The sequence below is a fragment of the Cynocephalus volans genome, chromosome 14, assembly GCF_027409185.1.
Source record: "Cynocephalus volans isolate mCynVol1 chromosome 14, mCynVol1.pri, whole genome shotgun sequence".
NCBI classification, from domain to species: domain Eukaryota; kingdom Metazoa; phylum Chordata; class Mammalia; order Dermoptera; family Cynocephalidae; genus Cynocephalus; species Cynocephalus volans.
In genome coordinates, this window is record NC_084473.1 from 45,565,297 (window position 1) to 45,581,113 (window position 15,817).

General features: G+C 41.0%; 1 protein-coding gene across 2 annotated transcripts in view; it reads left to right on the top strand.

The window, feature by feature from the left end:
* The window catches only part of STON1 (stonin 1), a 45,508-nt gene that overhangs the window by 20,458 nt on the left and 9,233 nt on the right, over window positions 1-15,817 (top strand). For both annotated transcript variants that reach the window (XM_063078126.1, XM_063078127.1), the window contains exon 2: window positions 12,445-14,421. In XM_063078126.1, coding sequence (XP_062934196.1) covers window positions 12,492-14,421 — 1,930 coding nt within the window. In that variant the 5' untranslated portion in view covers window positions 12,445-12,491. The remainder of the gene's footprint in view (window positions 1-12,444; window positions 14,422-15,817) is intronic.

Consider the following 15,817-nt stretch of genomic DNA (forward strand, 5'->3'; position numbering starts at 1 on the left):
AGTACTCTGTCCAGCAAAGGGAAGGCCCTCAATTCAGGTAGTTTCCTTCACAAAGTGGATAAAACTTGGTTGTCCAGCATGCTGGGTGCTGTCTTTTCTAAGAGAGAATAGCCCAAGAGTTCAGTGCCACTGACTCGAGCCTCAGACAGAAGGCTTACCCTGGTCCCATAGCCTCTGTAGTGGGAGACTGAGGAATGAAGGGTAGATGACCAGGTGCAGGGGACATGGTGGGTTGGGGGAGACAGGCTGTGGCCCCATCGCCCCAGGCAGAGTGCACACTGCAGCACTGCAGAGCCCCATTCCCGGGGGAGGTCTGAGCCCCTGCTGTTCCCTGCCTTGGCCAGGACAGGCCCAGGGCCTGAGGGTGGCAGGCTTCAGAGCTGACAGTCAGGGGCAGTAACGAGAGCTTCCAGATACCACCCTCAATGCCTTGAAGATGCTCTGGGAAAGAAAACCTTTGCATGCTTGCTGAGGTCAAAGGCAAGAGTTCATTCCAGCCTTGGCCCATGTAGAAGCTCTTTGGTCCCCTGTCTGCAGAAGCACAGACAGAGAAGTCCCCATGTGAGGACTGCTGGTATCCTAGGGAAAGATCCTATGGCTGCTGCTTGTCCTGAGAGTGATTCTAAGACCCTGCAAAGTCAAAGAAGCTGCTATAGGCCCAGAGCCAGTCTTCAGGGTCATAACAGAAAAGCTGGCAACAGAATGAAGAGGCCAGGGTGTCCAGAGGTAGAGGTGGATTGTGTGTCCCCTAGTTCTGGGCACTTTGTCTTAGGATAGCATGTTCTGGAGTGTTCAGAGGCACACCCTCCATGTGGGTTCTTGAGGAATGCTGCCTGTTTCTCCTTCCTCCTGGAGGCCCACGAGAACCTAAGTGTCCTACAGGCTGTGGGAAGGATTACCACGAAGAAAACTGTAAACCCTTTTTAACCAGGGCTTCCCCAAATGTATTTGACCATGGGTTCCACCCCCCACACCTATCTTCTCTCCATTTTGGGAGAAGTTTTCTTCAAGGATGTCTTAGATTGGGCTGCTATAACAAAATGCCATAGGCTGGGTGGCTTATAAACTACAGAGATTTATTTTCCCCAGTTCTGGAGGCTGGTAGTCTGAGATCAGAGTGCCAGCATGGTCAGGTTCTGGAGAGGGTCCTCTTCCAAGTTGCAGATGGCTGACTTCTCCTTGTATCCTCACATGGTGGAAAGAGAGCAAGCTAGCTGTCTGGGCTCTTCCTATAAGGGCACTAGCTCCATTCATCAGGGCTGCACCCCCACAACCTAATTACCTTCTAAAGGCCCCACCTCCCACCTCCTAATACTGTTACATTGGGATTAGGGTTTCAACATATGAATTTTGTGGGGCCACAAACATTTATCCCATTACAAAGGAGAATCTCTGAGCAGGGATTGAGGCACAGGGGACCAAGACAGGAACTGCACAATCAGATCCTCAGGGCAGGGCAGAGGCATGTTGTAAGTTAGGCAAAATAGAGATACAGTTTTAGAAAAGGATTCATAACAAGTTGAATTGATGATAAACCAAACTCCAGAGTTATGGCACTTTAACTTCCTTCTAACTAGAGAAATTATGTGTTCTAAAGGTTAGAGTAGGTACAGAAGGGAAACAGAAAGGGAGAGGAAGAGAGAGGAAAACTAACATATATTGAGTACCTATTATGAGGCAATTTACATATTAACATCACCATGTTACAGATGAGGAAACTGAGGCTCAGATTCTTCTGTTTAGAAAATTTCTATAGCATCTATGCCAGTGACAAGAACATGGTATGGTTACTTCTTATGAAGTATCATTATGAAATGTCTTGGGAATAAGAATAAAATTTCTAAATCAGAATGCCCACTCTACTCCAAATCTATCCTTTGTTTATGTGAAGACCATCTCATGGGACTAGCCAGTTTGAGTTGGTCTGTTCCTGCTACAGGTGGATGTTAGTTAAAGTCGTGAGAACAGATTTTAATCGGTAATGGCTATTGCAATTGAAAAGGGTCCAGTGTGAATTGAACTCAGCTTGGATTTGCAAAGAGGTGACTGGGCATGTTAAAGAGAGAATGAGCTCAGTAGAGTGAGGGAAGAGAAAAATAGGAAAAAGTGGGAAGGTGGGGGGTTGTCCATGTGAAACTCATTTAGGTTTGCAAACTGGCATTTATCGGAGTTGGGCTCCTATCCTCCTACCGAGGCTGGGAGACAGGGACCCTGTCCTCAGGTGCTGGCTGAAACAAACAGTAAATTCTTTAGGCAGCCTTGAGCTTTCTCATAGGGCACTTTAAGGGGGGCAGGTGTCATCCGAGGGATGCGGCCTTGAGCCATTAGAAACTATATTATTAGTGTTTGTTCAAGTCCAAAGTTGAAAGGCCTACTCAAGAAGCAGGCTCTGAGCCTGGCTAGAATTTGGTCAAAGAGAGAATCTTTGTCACTACTCCTTAAATTTAGGAAATGAACAGATTATTAAAACAAGGTTAAAAAAAATAGCCAGGACCCAAATTCATGCTGGAAAAGTGGCCAAATGCCATAGGGGAGGGGCAGGGTTGGGGCATTGAGCTGGAACCAGCACTGATAATATTTGAAGGCACGGGTAGGTTTTGCTGTGGTTTAATATTTTACAAATGGTATTTCCTGTCACATTGCTGAACTAAACACCACACATGTTTGTGACTGAATGTTATGAGCTGCAGAACACACGTGCTAATAATATGATTCATGCCGCCTGTGGGCATGTCTCCCATGACCTAAGATGATGGTGAGGCTTTTTCATTTTCCTTAAAATTTTGCGCTGTCTTGTTCTTCCTTTTTGTTTCGAACTCGTAGTTTCCCTTTTAAAGGCAACACTTCTGTAGGAATGATATTTTAAACACTGTCATAGCAAACCTTTAAGAAAATTCTTCACAGATGCATTTTTACACACTGGCCTGTCCCCGACTTTGGCTTTGTTCCCGGGATCTACATCCTGGAATAGCAGTGAGGGTAACTAGATTGCAGACCTTCAACCACACAGAACAAGAGGAGGCTTTGCAAACTGCAGCCCGTCTAGTTACAATGTTGCTCTTGAGGAGTCTGGCACTGCAGGGAGTCTGAGAATTCCTTATTTGGGGAACAGCCAAAGAAACCACACAGATACTGACATTAAGACATTCTTTGTCAAGATTATGCAGCATTGTTATAGAGCAAAAAAGTCACAGGATAAAGGACTAAATTCAACCCTCTGCAAAGGCGAGGGCGTTCCTGGAGTCCAGATGGGTTTCCTGGGCTTGAGTAGGAACCAGCCAGTGATGGTGACAGTTTGGTTGGGGTCAGCAGGAGGCTACTGGTAGGTGTCGGTGATGTCTTCCTGAGCGCTGCTGAATACCTCCTTAACATCTTTCTTCCCCCAACATCTGGCAGATACAGAGGAGCCAGACAGTAGGGGCCGTATTGGAGAGTATTTTTCTCCACAGACAGATAGTGAAGTGGTGACAAAGTCTTCAGCTGCAAAGACCTGGAATGCTGCTTCACCAACCAAATACATCTGATCTGATTTCGACAATCTGCACGAGAAGGTAGAAATTCATATTTATATTTTATTTTAATGGTTTCAGAAGAAAAGCAATAGAAAACTGCAGAGAAGAGCAGAAGTAGATAGTCCCTTGAGAACAGAGGGGAGAAGGGGTGGTGTGGGAGGGAAGGACTTTGCAGGAAGTTACACAGAGTTTGGAGAATTAGACAGTATACCAAGATTGCCACTAGAAAGGGGTGTGTGTGTGCACGCCTGAATATATTATTTAGACAACAATTCTGAGAAGCTGTTCATCACCAAGGGTAAGACTGCCAGTTGATGCAATCAAGAAGGGACAGGAAATAGGGCAGGCTGAGTTATGAAAGCCCTTCTCAGAAATGACCCAAATTGATACTGAACTGTTGTTCTGGAGCAACCCTGGGGAAAACTGTCCCAGAGTTTGCCTTTCCCATAGCCTGATATCCAAGGGGCAGATACGGGTGGTAGGCTTGATGGAGAAATAGGCTCTTCTCAGGTGAAAACAGCATCCTTTCAATTTAGAGATTTCCTGGCTCCAGGAAGTGGTGGATATTCCCTGGCACTGTTTCCTTAGTGAAGAGTCGGGTGGCAGAAAGTGCTCAGAAATGGCAGGACACCTGACACTAGCATGTCCTTGGATCTGTCTGGACCTCTGGCGTGGTGGATGGTATCGAGCATGGGCTTTGAGATCAGACAGACCTGGTCACAGTCCAGGCTCTCCTTCTTACTGGCTGGGCAACTTTAGGCAAGTAGCTTAACTTCTCTGAAGAGGCAAGTATCTTAACCTCTCTTAACCTCCTCTTCTACAAAACAATAATATTATTACCTCATGAGGTTGTGAATATTAAATGAGGTCACGCACATATAGCCCTTAGCATACCACGAGCACATAGTATTTGATAAATGTTTGTTAGTGTGGTTAACTGAATAGGCTACCTTCAATTTCTTCCTAACCTGAAAATTCAGTGATTCTTTGAACTAGGGAGGGCAGTATAGAGATTTACTTTACGGAAAAGTGAAAAGACCATTTAAAATTATTCAATCAAAAATCTATTGAGCTGTGTATTTGTATCAGACATTTGTAGGCAATGTGGAAATATCCCTAATGAATGAGACATGATCCCTCCTTGAAAAAGCTTCAATTCACTCTGACTCTGAAAGAAAATACGAATTTTTCTTATGATGACTTGAAAGTTTTTACCCCCCAATTCTTTTTGGTGAGACCATTTTTCCAAATGAATGCCTCTTACTCATAAGCCTTGTTGCAAATAAATTGCAATATTATTAATAATATTTAAGGTATTGCTATTTGTAAAAGATTTACTTTTTAAAACAATTTATAGTCAATTCATGATAATCATTATAATACTCTTACAAGAATTCCAGTATGATTTCTTAAGTGGAAGAAAGGGTGGAGCGAAGGAATTCTGCATAAGTGCAGCCATTTTTCATGTCTGCTCTGTGTGGCCCAGTGCCTTTCTGTGCTTGTCCCCTATTTAGAATGGTGAAGATAATTATTTTAGGGTTTCTCTGAACAAGGGGAGTGTTAAACTCTAAGGCTTCTGAATACCATCTGTCACACTGTTGAACTGTAAGTTTGAAAACCACTGTTTCCTACACCCTTGTTATTTGTGGTGTAAACAGGCATGGGAGTCTTTTCGTTTTTTCTTGAGTTCAATGGGTTCTGATGCTGGTTTGAAAACAGGCAGCTGAAAAGAATGTCTGATAGTCTTAAGGAGAAGTAAACACACACCTGAAAATCTTTAACTCCTAGAAATGCGCTTCTAGAAATTTCTACCGTAATACATTTTTCTTTTCTATCTGTGCCTCATTCAAAGTCTTGGTGTCTTGCCCTGTTTCTGAATTTGTCTGGAATTGTCTTCTAGGAGTTTGCAGGATGATCCAGATTGATTGAAAACAGACCTCTGAAATGTTCGGGGCATGTGGGGTGGGATGAAATCCACAGCTGAGGAAAAAGCCAGGGAATCGGACTGCAGGAATCTTTGCTTCAGAGGAAGGCAGCTGGGGACCTGGTGCCCAAAGTCCTGGATTCCCAGCTCTGCATTGGACCTTGGGGAGTGCTGTGGTCTGCTCTGTATTGTCGGGAAGTTTAAATGAGTGTTGCCCATGAAAGGGCTCTGTAAATGGTCGGGTGCAGGGTGCTGTGGGAGGCATAGGTACATATCAAGATCCAACCCTACTTGCAATGCAGGGAGAAACAAAACACAACTGAAGTTCAACAGATGCTGCTGTTTGAATACTTTTGGATTCCAATGCCTGGAAGCAGAGGGGGCGAAGTGGCAGATGACTGAAGGAAGAGGCATCTAAATTTCTCAGCTTCTGAGAAATTCAGACAAAGGCTGCAGACAGGGTGCAGCCCCTTTTCCCCATGAGAGGGCTGGGAGGGAAGGCAAGCACTGGATGGAATTGGTCGCGTTGTTGACTTTGGGCCACAGACTGGTGGGGACTCTGAGACCAGAATAGAAAGATAAGGTCGTATACAGGGAGGGGGCAAAATAGGTAAGAGAGAAATGGAAATGAGTGTAAAAAAGGATCGATAAAGAAAGGCAGCAAGGGGGATAGAAAAGGGGAGAGAGAGGGGCACAATGGAAAACAAACCTGCCCTTGACCACAGGAGACAGAGCCTCAGCTGCTCAGTTCAGAACAGCATCAAACTCCTGCCTTTTAAGCAGGGATAATGGTTTGGGTTCTGACTAGATGCAATACAGAATTCTATTTGGTTGAATTAAACTCACATTACATTTGCTGAGTGCCTCCTATGGAAGAGTTCTGCATGGGGAAGAGGGGTGGGGTAGGAGTGTACTTTGCATAGATTTGGGGTACAAGGTAGGAGATTTTTGTAAGGTGTGCTTTTCAAAAAATCCAGGGCTGTTTACAAAGTAATGTGATTTCTTTGATTTATGGAAATCAGTTTATTTGTTGCAAAATGAACAAAAACTGAAGAAACCAGCCCCCCTCTTCCAAATTTTGAAGCTACCAAGGGAAAACTGATGAGGCAAACATAGATCAGAATGTTTGGCGTAGATCAGAATCGGATTCAGCCTGAAGCTGAATGATGTCTGCTCCTGTCTTCTTTTTTTTCTTTCTTTTTAATAAACCCGACTGAAGTAAATATTTTCATGATCTCTCACCCTATGTGAGGAGCTATTTTGGCTGGATTCCTTCTGAAGAGGGTGGGATGGAATTAGTCAAGAAATATAGCTGCGGATTTCCTGCCTCTGAGCCTCCTGGTGGTGTCCCTTTGAAACCCTGCTGTTGCTGCTCCAGGGGAAAGTGCTTTATGGCAACTCAGCCCAAGGGGAGTGACAGTGAAATGCCCTCCAGAGAGCCAGCAGCCGGGGCTACGGCGCCACTGTGTGTTTTTGTGCCCTCAGGAATGTGTGGATGCTGCAAATGGCAACACTGGGCCTCTGTGCCCCATAGCCCTCTCTCCCTTCGTGTTGGACTTTTTCCAAGCTTGACTGATTACGTTGGGTGAACCTTCATTATCCACAAGGGGAGTCAGGAAGGCAGGCTGGGGGGAGAAAAACAGGCCTTTCCCATGGGCAGTATTCCAGCAGGTTCTGCATTTTCACATTAGCAGGTCTCATGGAGTTTTACTTTCTGTCAGTTTGGACGTTTGGTTAAAAATCCCGGCACTAAGGCCCATATAATTGGTGGTAACACAATTTCTGCTTTTGAAAAAATTTTCAACTGGATGTCAACCACCAGAGAATTGTTTTAGAGGTGGAAAGACCCCAGAGATTATTCTAGTGTAATCACTGAATGTCTGGAGAGGCTGTGCACACAGCTAGTGAGTGACAGAGCAGAACCCAGTATTGGGATTACCTAACCCCGCGTCAGTGCTGTGGCCCTTACAGCTCATTGCCTCTGGTGTTCTTAGAATACTTTCAGTCATTTACACTGTATCAGATTGAGCTGAAAGTGACCTGGGTTCGAATCCTGATTTTTCCACACCTAGGTATATACTCAGGAGAAATGATTACACAAAACTTATACACGAATATTCATATCAGCATTATTCATAGCTAAAAAGTGGAAACAAACCAAATCTCCATCAACTAATCCATGATAAATGGGTGTACAGAATGTGGTTTATTCACACAATGGAGTATTATCCAGCCATACAGAGGAATGAAGCACTGATACATACTACAAATGGATAAACCTTGAAAACATTATGCTAGGAGAAAGAAGGCAGACATGAAAGGCCATATGTCGTATGATTTCATTTACATGAAATGTCCAGAAGAAGCAAATTCATAGAGACAGAAAGTAGTTTAGTGGTTGCCAGGGCCTGGGGAAAGGGGAGAGTGCAGAGTGACTGCAAATAGGTACAGGGTTTATTTTGGGGTGATAAGAATGTTCTGAAATTAAATAGTAGTGATGGTCGCACAACTCTCTTAATATACTAAAAACCACTGAAATATATACTTTTAAAAAATGGTGAATTTTATGGAATGTGTGTGAATTATATCTCAATAAAGCTTTTATAAAAAAAAAAAAAAATCCTGGTTCTACCTCTTACCGGCTGGGTGACTTTAGGCAATGAACCCAAACCCAGGTAATTTTGGTTATGAAATAGCCAATAGTAATGTACACTTCACAGAGTTAAGTGACATCATGATTTTGAAAATTCTGCTAAACTGTAAACCTCACATATTTTTGGGCTGTCAGTGGGTTGTAAGTTCATTATAAATTGTTTTTTATTTTCTCCTATATTTTCCACAGCACTAACAATGTCTGGCGACATAATAATCACTTAAAGACTTATTGACTTAATTCAAAAATAATATTTTTTTTCAGTTGTGGTAAGAAAAAAACCACACATAGCAGATCTGCCCCTTTAACACATTTTTAAATGTACACTATAGTAGCACTAACTATATTCACATTGTTATACAGCAGATCTCTAGAACTTTTTCATCTTGCATGAATGAAACTCTATACTATTGAACAGCAATGCCCCATTTCTCCCTCTCGCAGCCCCTTTTTACTTTCTGCTTTATGAGCTTGCCTTCTTTAGTTACCTTGTATTAGTGGAGTCATGCAGTGTTTGTCCTTCCGTGACTGACTTATTTCAGTTGGCATAATGTGTTCAATGGTTATCTATGTTGTAGCATGTCAGAATTTCCTTCCAAAAACTGAATAATATTTCATTGTATGCATATATCACATTTATTTATCCATTCATCCATCAATGGACATATAGGTGGTTTCCACCTGTTAGCTATTGTGAATACTGGTGCAATGAATATAGGAGTACAGATACCTCTTCAAGATCCTGGTTTTAGTTCTTTTGGATAAATAGCCAGAAATGGGATTGCTGAATCATATGTTAGTTCAAAAAGTTTTTTTAAGTTTTTGAGGAAATTTCATACTGTTTTCTTTAGTGTCTACACTTTTTGACATTCCCAGCAATGGTGCACAAGGGTTCCAATTTCTTGCCAACGCTTTATTTTTCTTCCTTCCCTCCCTCCTTCCTTCCTTTTTAAAAATAATAGCCATTCTAACAGATTAAAGTGATATCTTGTTGTGGTTTTGATTTGCATTTCCCTGATGATTAGTGATGTTGAGCATCTTTTCATGTACCTGTTGGCCATTTGTATATCTTCTTTGGAGAAATGTCTATTCAAGTCCTTTGCTCATTGTTTGATTGGGTTGTTTTTTTGCTGTTGAGTGAGTTCCTTATATATTTCAGATATTAACCCCTTATAAGATACGTGGTTTGAAAATATTTTCTCCCATTCTGTATGTTGCCTTTTTACTTTGTTGTTAGCTCACTTTGCTGTGCAGAAGCTTTTTAGTTTGACGTAGTCCCACCTGTCTGTTTTTGCTTTTGTTGCCTACGCCTTGGTGTCATATCCAAGAAATCATTGCCAAGACCAGTGTTATAAAGATTTTTCCATATGTTTTCTCCAGGAGTTTTATAGTTTCAGGTCTTATGTTTAGGTCTTTTATACATTTTGGATTGTTTTTGTGTATGGTGTAAGATAAGGGTCCAATTTCATTCGTTTGCATGTGGATATCTAGTTTTCTCAACTCCATTTGTTGAAGACACTATTCTTTCCCCATTGTGTAATCTCGACATCCTTGTCAAAGATCGTTTTACTGTATATTTGATTGTGAATTTATTTCTGGGCTCTACATTCTTTTCCGTTGCTCTGTCTGTCTGTCTTTATGCCAGTACCATATCGTTTTGATTACCATAGCTTTGTAATACAAGCTATGAAGTTTTGAAGTCAGGAAGTGTGAGACCTCCAGCTCTATTCTTCTCTCTAAAGATTGTTTTGGCTATTTGGGGTCCTTTGTAGTTCCATATGAATTTTAGGATTTTTTTTCTACTTCTGGAAAAAAATGCCATTGGGATTTGATAGGAATTTCATTGACTCTGTAGATCACTGTGGATAGTATGAACATTTTAACAATATTAAATTTTCCAGTGCATGAACAGGGGATGTCTTTCCAGTTATTGGTGTCTTTCATTTTTTTCAGTGACATTTTATAGTTATGTTTGTTCTTAAGTATTTTATTCTTTTTGAAGCTTTTGTAACAGGATTGTTTTCTTAATTTCATTTTTGGATAATTCGTTTTTAGTAGATAGAAATGCTACTCATTTTTGTATGTTAATTTTATATCCTGCAACTTTGCTGAATTTGTTTATTCTAACAGATTTTTTTTGTGTGTGGAATTTTTAGGGCTTTCTACATATAAGATCATATCATCTGTGAACAGAGATAATTTTACTTCTTCCTTTTCAATGTGGACGCCTTTTATTTTCATTTCTTGCCTAATTGCCCTAGCTAGGAATTCCAGTACTATGTTGCATAGAAGTGGAAAGAGTGGGCATCCTTGCCTTGTTCCTGATCCTACAGGAAATCTTTCAGGCTTTCACTGTCTAGTATGATGTAGTGGTGGGCTTTTCATATATGGAAATTATATTGAAGTAATCTCCTTCTATTCTTAGCTTGTTGAGTGAATTTTATCCTTTGTTCTGTTAATGTGGTGTTTCACATTGCTTGATTTTTGTAAGTTGAACCATCCTTGCATCCCAGGGATAAATCTCACTTGGTCATGGCATAGGGTCCTTTTAATGTGCTGCTGAATTTGATTTGCTAGTATTTTCTTGAGGATTTTTGCATTTATATTGATCAGGGATATTGGCCTGTAGTTTTCTTTTCTCATAGAGTTTTTTTCTGGCTTTAGTATCAGGGCGATGCTGTCCTTTTAAAATAAGTTTGGAAGGTTTCCCTCATCTTCAATTTTTTGGAAGGGTTTGAAAAAGATTGACATTAATTCTTTGAATGTTTGGTAGAATTCAGCTGTGAATTCTGGGCTTTTTTTTTGGTAGGAGGCTTTTGATTACTAATTCAATCTCCTTACTAGTTATTGGTCTGTTTAGATTTTCTATTTCTTTATGATTCAGTCTTAGCAGCCTGTATGTTTCTAGTAATTTATCTATTTCTTCTAAGTTATCCAATTTTAGGTATATAATTGTTCACAGTAGTTCCTTGTAATGCTTTTTAATTCTGCGGCATCACTTATAATGTTTTTTCTTTGATTTCCAATTTTATTTGAGTCTTATCTCTTTTTTTCTTAACCTAGCTAAAGGTTTGTCATTTAAAAAATTTTTTTCAAAAACCTGACCCTCAGTTTTATTAATTTTTTTGCTAATGTTTTTTCATTCTCTATTTAATTTATTTCTGCTCTAGTCTTTATTATTGCTTTCCTTCTGTTAACTTTGGACTTAGTTCTTTTTCTAGTTCCTTGAGGTGTAAAGTTAGGTTGTTTCTTTGAGGTCTTTCTTCTTTTTTAATTAGGCATCTATAGCTATAAATGGCCCTCTTACTATTGCATTTGCTGCATTCTGTACATTTTGGTATGCCGTGTTTTCATTTGTCCCAATGTATTTTCTAATTTCCTTTTTGATTTATGTTTTGATCCTTGGTTGTTCAAGAGCATATTATTTAATTATATTTGTGAACTTTCCAGCTGTCCTTCAGTATTGATTCCTAGTTTTATTCCATTGTGGATGGGAAAGATAATTGTATAATTTCAATCTTCTTATACTTGTTAAGACTTGTTAGTGACCTAACATGTGATCTATTCTGAAGAGTGAGCTTGAGAAAATGTGAATTCTCATGTTGTGTCGAATGTTTTACATATGTCTGGTAGGTCCATTTGGTCTATAATGTTGTTCAAGTCCTTCATTTCTTTATTGATCTTCTGTCCAGATGTTCTAGCTATTGTTAAAAGTGGAGGGGCTGACGGGTTAGCTCACTTGGGAGAGCATGGTGCTGGTAACACCAAAGTCAAGGGTTTGGATCCTCTTACCTGCCAGCTACCAAACAACAACAACAACAAAACACAGAGGAAAAAGTAGGGTATTGAAATACTATTTTTGTGTGGCTTCTATTTCTCCTTTCAATTCTGTCAATGTTCGCTTCATATGTTTGGGTGCTCTGATGTTTTGTTCATATATATTTATGATTGTTATATCTTCCTGGTGAATTGATCCTTTTATTATTATGTAACATAATTCTTTGTCTCTTCTGACAGTTTCTGACTTAAATTTTGTTTTGTCTGACATAAGGATGGCCACCCCTTCTGTACTTTGGTTTCCATTTGAATGGAATATCTTTTTCCATCCTTTCACTTTCAGCCTATATGTGCCCTTAAATCTAAAGTGAGCCTCTTATTGACAGCATATAGTTGGATCTTGTTTTTTATGCTTGCAGCCATCAAAAGTGATACACTTTTTAATCATTTCTTTGAACTCAGTTAATCTGTAAATCTGCATACTTTTACATCTGAGTATTCCTCAGAACTGAAGACCTCTAGTGGCCTGTTTCCCCCTCTTCATTTTATATTTCTATTTTCTCTTTCTCCTTTAACAGAGACAACATATCTGAGTCCGTGACAGGACCACAACCTGATCCCAAAGATGTGCTCCACCAACCCAGGCAATTGGGTCACCTTTGATGATGACCCCGCTATTCAATCTTCTCAAAAGTCAAAGAATTTCCCCCTGGAGAATCAAGGTGTCTGTAGACCAAATGGACTTAAGTTGAACCTTCCTGGCCTCAAGGAATTTCCCAGTGGGTCTTCCTCTACCAGCAGCACCCCTGTCTCTTCTCCCATTGTAGACTTCTACTTCAGTCCAGGACCTCCAACTAATTCTCCTCTTTCTACACCTACCAAAGACTTCCCAGGTATTCTTGGCATCCCCAAAGCAGGGACTCATGTGCTTTATCCTATTCCAGAATCTTCTTCCAACAGCCCACTCACAACACCAGGGGCAGGTTCCTCTTTATTGCCTACTAAACCAACCTGTTTATCCCATGATTTCTTACCCAGTGACCACTCATGTACACATCCAGCTCCCAAAGTAAGTCTTCCAGATGAAATTAGCCCTCTCCAGGCTGAAAGCCTAGGGTTCCAAAGTGATGCCCCTCAATTTCAGTATTTTCGGGAGGACTGTGCTTTTTCAAGTCCATTTTGGAAAGATGAAGACAGTGCTACCCCGTTCACCTTTGACCCCTCAGGAAGCAGAAAGACTTTGTCAGTGAGGGACAAGGAGATGCCTATTGATCAAAAAAGCCTAAATAAATGTTCACTCAACTATATTTGTGAGAAGCTTGAACATCTTCAGTCAGCTGAGAACCAAGACTCACTTGGAAATTTGTCTATGCAATGTCCATATGCTGAAGACACGGTCTCTTCCTTTGTCCCCCATGTGCTCTTCAGGAGTCAGCCAAAAGCTGGATGGTCTTTCATGCTGCGAATTCCTGAGAAGAAGAACATGATGTCTTCGCGGCAATGGGGACCAATTTTTCTGAAAGTTTTACCTGGAGGAGTTTTGCAAATGTATTATGAGAAGGGGTTAGAGAAACCATTTAAAGAGTTACAGCTCGATCCACATTGCAGGCTTTCTGAACCCAAAGTTGAGAACTTTAGTGTGGCAGGAAAAATCCATACTGTGAAGATTGAGCATGTGTCTTATACAGAAAAAAGAAAATACCATTCTAAGACAGAAGTAGTTCACGAACCAGACATAGAACAGATGCTGAAGTTGGGGTCCACAGAATACCATGACTTCCTTGACTTTCTGACTATTGTGGAAGAGGAGCTGACGAAGCTGCCAGCTGTTTCAAAACCAAAAAAGAACTACGAAGAGCAAGAAATTTCCTTGGAAATTATGGACAACTTTTGGGGTAAAGTCACAAAGGACGAAGGAAAATTGGTTGAAAGTGCTGTGATAACTCAAATCTATTGCCTTTGCTTTGTGAATGGAAACATGGAATGCTTTTTAACTTTGAATGACCTTGAGTTGCAGAAGCAAGATGAATGCTATTTCAAAAAAGATACAGAAAAGAAGGGAATTGATATTCTTGACTACCATTTTCATAAGTGCGTGAAAGTTCAAGAATTTGAGCAATCAAGAATCATTAAGTTCATACCTCTGGATGCCTGCCGGTTTGAGCTGATGCGTTTCAAGACTTTGTATCACGGGGACGCTCTTCCCTTTTCTGTGAAGTCTGTAGTGGTTGTCCAGGGGGCGTATGTGGAACTTCAGGCCTTCGTCAACATGGCCCCATTGGCTCAGAGACCATCCCACGCCAGTTCCTTGAGGTCCTGTGACAATATAATGATACACTTTCCTGTCCCATCGCAGTGGATTAAGGCTGTCTGGACCATGAACCTCCAGAGGCAGAAGTCCCTGAAAGCCAAAATGAACCGCCGGGCATGTCTGGGGAGTTTACATGAACCTGAATCTGAACCTGTCGTTCAGGTTACTGTGGGGTCAGCAAAATATGAGAGTGCCTACCGGGCCGTGGTGTGGAAGATAGACCGGCTTCCTGATAAAAACTCAAGTAAATATTTAGCACCCCAAGTTGATTTTCATGGGAAATAGCTTAAATGTCTTCACCCTCCTCCTTAGGTTGAAACCAGACAGAGACTTGTCAGCTGAGGCCACACTTACATAGATGGGTGGGAGATGGAACATTTTCCTCTTGTGCCTATTTCTACCGGAGAAGTTAAACTTTTTAGATTTTTTTTGATATCATAAGAGGTACCATCCTAGGCTAGGAATTTGTTGTGGATGGTGGTACTGAGGGAAAATTTATAGATATCCATGGTTGGGCTTCTTGACATCAGCCCATTGCCCTCAAATATTAAAAATGTTTCTAACATAGCTTAGATTTCCTAATTAACCTTTAAAGATTGCCATCCACGAGTGTACCTGATCTGTTTTGTATTCTCAGCCACTTCCTCCTTAGGTTTTGCTCCCTGCTCTTTGAAATAAGATTGCCTTTCATTTTTACCCACATTAATTTCTTTGGCTGAATTTACCCATCTCACTGGTTGTTTTAGAACTGGGCAGACACGACCTAAACACTAAAAATTTAGTTAATTTTTAAAAATTTTACAAAGAAAACAATTAATCTAGAAGTTCAGAACTTTGAAAAGACAGTCCTAGCATCATATTTATTTTAGAATAGTAAGTTAGGAGTGGGCATAATATAATAAAGCAAAAAACCTCAAATATTGGAAGTAGGGATGTTCTCTGTTTTAGTTGAGTTTTTTCTAGCAGAACACTGGGCTATGGAGGTAAATTGGGAACAGGTTTGGGGGATTTGAGTTGATTGATTGATTGATTGATCAATTCATTCATTCGTTCATTCAACCCAACCTTTACTGAGCACTTACTGTGTACCAATTGCCCCATCAAGTGCTGGAGATAAAGATGAGTAAGATCTGATCCCTGTTTCTAAATAGCCCACAGATGCTCTGGTTGGTCCTTCAGGGAAATTTAAACCTATCTTCGGCCCCTTCAGGCTATGGATTTCAAAAGAAGCATTTTTATTTGGGGTGGCCCTGTAGCGGTGTTTCTCAAACCTGACCCTATGTCAGAATATCCTGAAAGCTTTTAAGTAATCTTGATGCTCAGGCTCCACTTCATGCCAATTAAATCAGAGTCTCTGGGGGAGGGGCCCAGGTACCAGTTTGTTTTAAGATCTCCCCCGGTGAACCTAATGTGTAGCTAGGGTGAGAAATAGTGCTGTACAGGCTTTGCAATGTTCTAGAGCAGAAAGAGCAAGTCCCAGCTTGATGATGGACTTGAGGGTCAGTTTGGACTGCACCCTGGAGGCTGTGGGACCACCTTGCCCATGATTTGCACTTTGCTGGCTTAATGTCTGTCAACTGATTGGAGCTTGAGCTATGGACAGGATCCAGCAAGTGAGAGACAGGCTGGGGAGCACCAGG